Genomic DNA, 10,190 nt, shown 5'->3' with positions numbered 1-10,190 from the left:
CTCAACACTGACCCTAAACACTATAAGGATACCATCTATGGGTCCATCGCCGTATATTTGTGGAATCCACTCTATTCATTAACTTTAGAATTTCATGGAAGGTCATAGTTAGAAGCATAATCAACATCCATCAACCACATTGACCACATCACAAGAAAATAATTCGTATCGAACGAACACCGTTATAAATTATCAAGTTTTGTGGGCCATAAAGAGACCATGTTAACAAGAAGTTAGCATCCTTCCATATAAATAAAGAGCTACAAAAAAAATGAATGAATTGAATCTAGATTCCATAGGCCCAAAAATAACCTCCATCCACGTAACTTTTTTAAGATTGAATATGACGGAACTTCTTCTTCACTCAAAAGCCGTATACCTATTGATCCAAGGACAATAGCAATTTGGTTTTTAAAAAAACTTTTCAAATCTTGTTAGATGACTATCCTCAAAATATTTGAAATGTCCTTTCAATTTTAAGAATTCGACCGTACCACATTGCTAATACAATCAAAATCCCCCTGCTATTTATCAATGGCTAGACATAGCTTTTTATGGTGATCCTCACGGGGGGCCAACCTATTAGGTTGATGACATATGCACTTAATAATTTAGAAGTTACCTGTTGTGTGGTCTGTATCTTGTAGTGTAAAAAGTTGGACAGGCAAATCTTCTCATTTTAAAAATTTATTGTATATTCAACTACGACCCATTTTGGATGATGGTTAAGATTTGAGGTCTCAAGTTCAACTGGATCGACCATAAGTTAAGAGTCTACACAACTGAGAACTTCCAACCTGTCAAATGCGTGTGAGCTCCATCTATGCGCTTTTCCATAACATTTTAGTACGTAAGATTAAAAATCAGGTGGATCCACAGGAATTAAAGGAGGCTATACCAGATGTAAAACTGGGATGAACTTAAAACGCAAAAACTTAGTCTGATACAAAAGTTGTGGCCATACGAATATTTCAATAGTGGTCGTTCAATCTCCTATTTCCTATTGTATGGCCCACTTGAGCTTTGGATCCACCTCATATTTTGTTACACTATGTACATTAAGCTCACAAAACGGATGGACGGAGTTGATTTATTACAAACTTCACGGTGGCCCCTAGCTTCCCCGCCGTAACGTCCCAAAGGCTTTCCCAGGAAATCCGTGTCCAGTGAGCCGATTGCCTGTGGACCCGCTCCAGGGATATTCCTGTGCACGACGTGGCCCAAAAACTGTGGGGCCCACCATGATGTTTGTGTTTTATCCACGCCGTCCATTCGTTTTCCCCTCTCATATTAGGCTGTGAGCCAAAAAAATTGTAGATCCAAAGATCAAGTGGACCACACCACAGAAAACAATGGGTATTGAATGGCCATCGTTGAAAACTTCTCGGGACCATAGAAGGTTTGGATCAAGCTTATATTAGTGTTTTCCCTTCATCATGGAGGTCTATGTGACCTTATGAGCAGGTTGGACGGCAAATAAAACATCACGGCGGCTCCCAAGAACTTTCCAATGGTGGGCGTTCGATCCCGAACTTTTTTGGGTGGTGTGGCCCACTTGAACCTTGAATTCGCATCATTTTTTATTGAATTTCATAAAATCATCTGTAAAAACGAATGGACGGCATGGATAAAACACATACATCACGGTGGGCCCCACAGAGATTGGGCCACGTTATGCCACAAGCAATCCGCTTCGTAAAATAAGGCTTCGTAGAGGATTCCAGTCCTTTCCAATTAGGAATAGAGTTTTTAGAAAGGAGAAGGAAACTCCAATTCTCCAAATATAAATATAGATATTCATGAAGAAAGAACTTGAATGATAGTACAATGGAAGACGAAGAAGGAAGGAAAAATAATGGAACTGTGTGATGATTTAACGGCTAAGATCTTTCATCACGTCTTTGAGGTCCCGCATAGTATACCAATCCGTCTGTAAACAGTGGAGATCCTAATCACTCATTATCGTCTCCTCTCTTCACCTAAAGGCGTAGAAGGAAAAATAGTGGAACTGTATAAAGATTTAACGGCCATGCTCTCGATTGGACTGCCTTTGGTACAGAAGATGAACAGGGAAAAATAATGGAACTGTTTGATGATTTAGGGGACATGGTCATGCATATCCAGCCTTTGGGCTGCAGCGCATCATGCCTATTCATGTGGAAAAAGTTGAGAACTCAGCTCACTCATAGTCCACGTGATTCATACTTCAAACTCCACTATTATATTACAGACTCGTTGTTGAGTAATCGACGCCGACTTCGACGTCAACGCCGACTGAAGAAGCATGCACAAGGATTGAAGAAAAATCTTCAAGGGAAAAAGCGTCCAGTACTAAGCAGCAGAGATCTAAAATTCATTGAGTCGTTTGGAAATCAGTTGGATATATATATATATAATTTTGCTATTTCATTATATAAATTGTTTTTGTTAGTAATTGAATTTTAATCTTATTGCTGAATATATAGCAGGTGAAGTTGAGTTTAAAGTATGCTGGACTTCCCGGGCCTAGAACACTTAAATACCCAAACGGCTTTGTTTTATTGGTTGGTTTTGGATATGGGGCAATTCCACTCTTGTATGTCAGGGTCTTGGGTTGAATTGGGACTCACCTGCATAAGAGGTGAATCAGTTCAATTCGTCTGAGTCAGCGTCCATCAAAGATTGAGTCCTCGATTCATGTGTGATATGGAAAGGCTAGGAGGATGCATGAGGCCCACCCAAAACATGCCTTGCTGTCCTGATAAGGTCAGATCCTACAACTCTTTTTAGGTATGGATCGGATGACATGAAACCTGTCCATCATATGCGCTTTCTCATGTTTTCCTTGGTGCATGAAAATCAGGCCATCCAAAATTCGGGTGGGCCACACCATAGGTAACAGTTGGGATGGGGAGGGATGCCCATAACTAAACACCTTCTAGAGTATGTGCAGGATCTTCTTGTTTTATGCGTTCCATCTGAATTATTTAGAAGAGGCATGGGCAGGAATTGATATCCCAAAAATCAGGCAATCCCAAAACTAAACTGTGCCAAGGCCTCAATTTTGAGGTCAATGAGAAGACGAGGGTGCATGCTTGGGGTGCCAATGGGCTAGGTGAAGGCCAGGCCAAGCTCTGTCGAAGGCCGACCAAAATAGTCCAGCCTGAAAATTTTATGCCGAGCTGAGCTTGAGCGTTTGAGAGAGAGAGAGAGAGCTAGGGTGTCAATGGGCCATTCTCGGCCTGACAAAATCAGAAATTTAAATAGGCCCAGCCTGACAGGTGAGCCTGAAACAGTTCAAATTTCAGGCTGAGACTAACCCAGGCTCGGCCCATTGACAGCCCTAGACAGACCTGTTTAAGGAGACAATAATGGCGTCAGATTCAGGGTTAATGGTTAGGTTTAATCATAGGCGATGATGAGTAGAAGTCAGGAAGAGAAAAGCTTGGAAGATGAGAGAAAAGATGGGTTGGAGGTTGGAAGATGAGAGAGGGAAGTAAGCAACAGGTGTTATACTGTTCTATAATAAACAAGTTGTTTTATGGTGATATGAAAAATCAATAAAATTATTGAAAGTATAAATAGAATGAATCAAACTATATATAAAAGGAGAAGAGAACAGCTAAATTAAGGTTTCATCCTAATATACAGTAACATCATGCCAAGGAAATCTTGCTCCTAAAATGAGCATCCTTGTTTTCCCATCCTAGTCAAAACAAGAGGAGATAGTTTGCTCATATTGGAAAGGAATCCAATTGAAGTTTACCTAGATAAAAGCACAACATTATTGGTGGTCTCTCTTTGTAAATTAATTCCATCTCCATCTTGGACTGTACAACCATCATATGAGAAACATAACACCTGTTTCTCAGGCTACCTTGCCCTGCTTCCTCACATCTCTTTTGTAAGTAGAAGCTGAACGGCACGATACAATGAGAATATATATATATATATATATATATATATATATATGGAAAAGGTTCTATGCAGTCGAGCTGTGTGGGCCCCACTGTGATGTGTCGAACATCAACACCGTGCATTTGATGGGTCCCCTTTAAATTATGGGATATCCCAAAAATCAGCCATATATGGAACTCAGGTAGGCCATACCATCTAAAATCATGTGAAGACATACCTAAAACATATAAAAGTACTTGGTGGAGCCCACCTGAAACTTGGATGCGTCTGAATGGCCTACCTTTGTGCGAGAATGGCCTACTAGATTTTATCTACATTGATCTCCTTATGTAGGTGGTCTCGCCTCGATTTATCATAGGTTACTAGAAACCACCTTAGTTCCTTTGGTAGGACCCAAAGGCTGACCTGAGCCATATGATAAGTTGATTCTGCGCCCATCGATGATGAAGCCAGAACCCATGGATTTCCCAATCTGAGCACCCATTTGTGTTGAAATTTTAAAGCATGGTTCCTCATGATGGGTAAAACAATCTGATTGGTTAGTGTGAAGAATGGGCACGTAAAAATTGAAATGGGCCATGATCAATGGATGAGCTGCTTTGATGGATTTTAATAGAAACGTAGCGAAACTTTATGCATTCCTTACTAATTGTTATCATGATCATGACATGCTTCAAGAAAAATGAATAAACTACACAATTTATGCATTCCTTTACGTGGGAATGGCCAGCTAGATTTTGCCAGGCTGATCTCTCAACGTCTGGAGTCTCTTCCTAATCTATCACTGGTGTAAGAGGGTGAGAAATCTGATTGGTTAGTGTGAAGCATGAGCATGTAAAAATTGAAACAGGCCATGATCAATGGACGAGCCACTTTGATGGATTTTAATAGAAATGTAGCGAAACTTTATGCATTCCTAACTAATCGTCATCATGATCATGGCATACTTCAAGAAAAATGCATAAATTTCATAATTTCCGCATTCCTTTATGTGGGAATGGCCTACTAGATTTTGCCAGGCTGATCTCTAAATGTCAGGAGTCTCACCCCTAATCTATCACCGGTGTAGCGGGGGGGGGGGGGGGTGAGAAAATACCTTAGTTCCTCTAGTAGGGGTGAGGACTAACTTAAGCCATTTGAGAAGTGAACCCCCACACCCCTCCAGGGGCGTACCCACATGGTGAAGGGAGATGAGGGGTGAGATCTTCCACCTTTTCCTCTCTCTTCCCCTCTCTTTGGCTCTCTATGTGAGGACGTCTAAGGGGAATTTGGACGTCTAGGGCTTCTTGCTCTCTCTCTCTCCTGGATAGGATCTCATATATGGAAGGGTTAGGGTTTTAGAAGTAGCACCTAGTATGGTGCTCTACCATCCTATAGATTCCGGTGTATACTATTGTAAACAGAACCTTTTTACCTACATAATCTATGCACCCTAATCGTTCAAACCTCTCAACTATTTGTGGTCACCATCCTTGGGCAATCTCATGCCCCTCATGGAGTGGATCAACATATCTTAATGATGTCTATCAAGTAGGGTTTAAAATAAATAAACCATTAAGACTCAAAGTTCACAATTGAAAACCTATGATTAACCAATAAGAAACTATTGCAATATTTATTGACCTTTAAAACACTTGATGTACAGTCCAACCCCAAGATCGCCCCTTATACTAATGTCTAGGGCAGACCAGCTAGATCCCATGTTGAATTGTCTAGACTTGACAACATTGACGAAACCATCCAGCCACACCCATTGAAGTGTGATAGACACTGCTTGGCCACTACTCTCCTACTAAAATGTGATAGACACAACTCTCTGGACCTTAAGACCTGAAGTTAATGGTTGAAAACTTATGATTAGCTAATAAAAAATAATAAAAGTGCCACCCTGCCTTTAAAATATGATGTACGGTCCAAATCCCAAGATCAGCCTACATCTTAACGTGCCAAGCAGACCAAGTAGATCTTATGATGAATTGTATAGACTTTAACGACTTTAATGAAACCACCTAGCCATATCCACTTCCAGTGGCCTCCAAATAGTCTCATAGAGTGAGCCATAGTAGTATCAATTAAGATCTCTCCGCTAATACATCCTTAAGGAATTTGATGAAGCTAGTCCACGAGTATAGTAAGCATGATTGGCTTACCAAACTTATAACTTGCATGTGATCCTACCAATATAAGTGATCAAAGGTCCCAACCCAGGGAACTATTCATGCCACACTCACACATTGTGGGGTAGGGCGAAGGCACAACGACATTGAGTTGGGCTTGATGGTGGAGACTGTTGATCCTGACACCAAGTCAGTCCCCTTAATACAAGATGAGCAATCAATATAGTACAGGTATGTCCCAAGTATTTGTATGGTCATAGCCAATGCACTAAGATCCATGGATCACAACTCTACCTAGTCATGGGTTTTTGTGTCCAATCCCAGGGTGCCAATAACAAACCTATAAACATAAACATGTTCCACACATTAACTAGGTCAATGCATGAATTGCAATTCCATATATAAAACAGGTCAAGGAGCAACTAAACATTGACTTTTCAGCGACTTTATTTTCTAATAAAGAAAGTAGGAAATGGTGTTTCCTACAAATTTCCACAAAAAGGGTTGAAAACAACGTAAGTGATCATTTCATAGCAAACAATGCTTCCTTTCCTCTCTATGAATCCAAATGGACCGTAGAGAAGATTAACATATTGTGAGAGAATTTGTAATGGTCCATCCAATGATAACTTCCCGCAGGCCTTTACATCAACCTTTTTCCTCTTTGAGGGGGATAAGGTTAGTGTGATAGGTTGTGATGAAAAAGTTTACATTAGATGGATGGTGAGGATGATAGGTGGATTTACAGATCTGAAGCCAGTTGAATGTAGTATAGAGTTATGGCGGGATCATGTGATTGGGTATGGTTAGCAACGGTTATCCCCTGGATTAGTGCACATTAAACAGCTAAGTTTTTGGGGTCAACCATGTTGTATATGTAAAATCTAATTGGTCCATCAAGTGAAGCATGTCATTTGAACTATCAGCATACGCCAGATTTAAAATTTATGTGGGCCACATCAGTGACAATAAATTATTCTAAAACCTCTTAGTTCATGTGGTTTGTCCCTCATGAGTTTTGGATCAAGGTGAATTTGGTATGTTCTCTGTTCCCGTGACTTGTACCTGATTAATGGGTTTGATGAAAGATACATGTGATGTTGGCCCCAAATGCAAACCTATGGTTGTGGTCCCACCTCAATTGTTCACTGTGATGTGGCCCACCTGAGTTATGGATCTAGCTGATTTTTGGCTTAGCAATGACGATAGAACATGATGTATAGGGTGAATTTCACACATACAACATAGTAAGCTCCATAGAGTTGGCTGTTTTATGTACCACCTGAAACAAGTATTGTAGACTATTCTTACTCAGAAAATGAGGCATGGAAGTAAAATAGAAGGTTCTTATCCCCCCTAAAAAAAGGGATGGATGGATGTAAAATAGAAAGTGATCTATTTGAAAGATTATAAGTAATTTTTTTGTTGGAGAATATAAAAAATCCAAGAAAAAGAAATGCCACATGGGAAGGCATGTCTGAAAATCAATTTCATAGAATGGGGACATTAACAACATCCTTGAAGCTTTTAAATGGCACATGGGGTGACACCTCATCGATCGAAATATTTCATTCATCCATATAACTAGGAGCAAGCCATGTTGTAAAAAATCACACAATCAGATGACCCTATGCATTTGATCAGTAGCATGGAAAACAGACAACTAAGATTGAGAGGAGAAACAAAAAGGCTCCTTTAATCATTGTCTTAAAACATCTACTAGATAGATCCTACTCTGTATTGCTTATAATTCCAAAGCAGCATTTGGGTTTGATGAATCTAACAATATGAACTATGTCTCGTAAACAATGAACGGTAGTAACAAATGGCCCCAGTCAAAGGGTTAGGATCATCTAATCAGCACGAATGAACCTTCCCGATCAATGATTGGGCATCCCATGTGCCATTCAAATATGTCTGGGGATGTTAGTGAAACCCAATTTCTTTTAGTGTATTTACGAGCAATAGATGAGATAATCATGTGGACCATGTGTGTACAACCAAATAAATAACTAAAATGAACAGTCTAAAAGAAGTTGATTAGAAGTCCAAATACATCATATATGCATGCCTACCTGACAACCAGCTTGGCATGATTTTTGAGACTGCTTCTGCAAAACAGGGATTTCCTGATGGCTGGCTCCGACATCATGCAACTGTGCTCAGTTTTCATATGCAAGTAAAGCCAAGTACACCACTCCTTTGTATGCCCCTGAGTTGGGTTAGGAGGCAATGTCAAGATCTTTGTAAGTCAGTTTACAGGAGAAAAGACTTTCTGTAAACCTAGCAAATTGAATTCATCCCGTCCACTCATCGAGTAGGTCACACATACATGTTCCACAATCCACATACACCCTTGTCCACCTTTCTCTTCCTCCGCATTCTTTTGAAGTGGAAATGGGTCTGTTTCAAAATGTCTTCAAGCATAAACAGGTAGGAAGCACGAGCAGGATCAAAGTGGGAGTGCCACCTAGTTAGAAGTACTGCACAACTAATGCTTGAAATCCCTTATCAGGGAAGGCTCATGGCGGCCCCAACTGATAAATGATCACATGTCAAATCACATTACTGTCGTCCATATGCAAATGATAAGCATCATTGAGCTTCTCCTCAATTTCTAACCCCTTCTCCTCCATCTCCCTTACCACAATCCTCACCTCATCCCACCTCCCTTTCCACACCAATCCTCTCCCTAAAACTCCATAATTCTCCCCATCCAATCTTCCATCTCTACCTCCAACCCTCCTAACAAACTCCACTGCTTCTGCATACCCTCCAATCGACAACATCCCTCTGATAACATGCGCATAGGTGCTATACATGCCCCTCACCCCCTCCTCTTCCATCCTCCTCACCAACGCCACTGCCCCATCAAACCTCCCCAACCGACAAGCCCCCAACACCAATGCGTCGAACGTCAGTGAATCAGCCTCCAACCCCTCTCCCAACATCGAATTCAGAGTCTGTGCCGCAGCAGGGAGGTCCCCGATGTGGCAGAGCGCTGACAGCATGTAGTTGTGGCACGTGGTGTCGGGCGGTATCCCTTCTCCTCTCATGAGGTCGAGGAGGTCCGATACGTCGGCCATTTGCTTCTTCCGGCTGAGGGAGGAGATTAGAGGGTAGAAGGTGCAAGCATTGGCGCCAAGTCTTCTCTTGAGCATTTCGTCGAGCACGTAGCGGGCGTGCTGGGGGTGGGATTTCGAGAGGCAAGCAATGAGGGAGTCCAAGGCGTTCTTCCGGCCGTAGCCCATTTCGAGGGCGGAGATGGTTTCGATTAGGGGGGAGAGGATGGAGGGGAGGGTGGTGGGGTCCACCAGGGTGAGGAATTTGAAGGTGGTGGCAGTGTTGAAGTAGCCGGATCTGACGCGTTGGGTGAGGAAGGAATGGATGGCGGGGAAGTCGCGGGACTGGCCAGCGATTGTGATTAGCTGGTCGTAATGGGCGGATGTGGGCTTTTCGGAGGCGGGTTGTGGGTTTGGGTGAGCCCCACTTGGATGGCTGGAAAGGAAGCGCAGAGGAGGGATGGACATTTTGGGGATTCTGGATCGGAGTGCTAGCAACATGGCTTACGGGTTTCGATCGATCTATCGATCAAGAGAGGTTGTTTTGTTTTTTTTTTTTTTTTCGTGTTTCGTGTTTTTTTTTTTTGAAAAATTTTACGCGCTTGAGAAAAAAAGCTGAAGAACTGACATGCAGCGAGCGAATTAGCTGGGTGTATATATATATATAGGAAAAGGTACTATGCGCTCGACCTCACGATTAGCTCCCGTGAGGTCGAGCTGTGTGGGCCCCACCGTGATGCGTGTCGACCATCAACACCGTACATTTGATGGGTACCCTCTAAATTATGGGATATCCCAAAAATCAGCCGTATACGGAACTCAGGTGGGCCATACCATCTAAAATCATGTGAAACACCGTTAAAACATATAAAAGCACTTGGTGGGGCCCACCTGAGTTTTGAATGCTGCTGAAACTTGGTATGAACCCTCATGCAAGTGGGACACACATAATGGATGGGATGGATTTGCAAACCACATCTTGGTGAGCCCAAAAAATGGATTATGAATGTTTTAATGGTGCACGGCCCTTCCCCACTTTTGTATGTGGTGTGGCCCACAAAAGTCACGGATTGACTTGATTTTTGTGACCTAGGCCCACGATGGAATGGTGAAT

At 41.9% G+C, this 10,190-nt stretch overlaps 1 protein-coding gene across 1 annotated transcript; it reads right to left on the bottom strand.

Moving 5' to 3' along the window:
• Window positions 1–8,569: 8,569 nt before the first annotated feature.
• Window positions 8,570–9,577, bottom strand: LOC131254294 (pentatricopeptide repeat-containing protein At2g40240, mitochondrial). The gene has a single exon (XM_058255287.1). The coding sequence runs from the start codon at window positions 9,575–9,577 to the stop codon at window positions 8,570–8,572; it is 1,008 nt and encodes a 335-aa protein (XP_058111270.1).
• Between the last annotated feature and the right edge of the window lie 613 nt (window positions 9,578–10,190).

The sequence above is a fragment of the Magnolia sinica genome, chromosome 8 (assembly GCF_029962835.1).
Source record: "Magnolia sinica isolate HGM2019 chromosome 8, MsV1, whole genome shotgun sequence".
NCBI lineage: Eukaryota > Viridiplantae > Streptophyta > Magnoliopsida > Magnoliales > Magnoliaceae > Magnolia > Magnolia sinica.
Note: the sequence above shows the minus strand (reverse complement) of the source record. Positions and strands in the feature narration are given on the sequence as shown.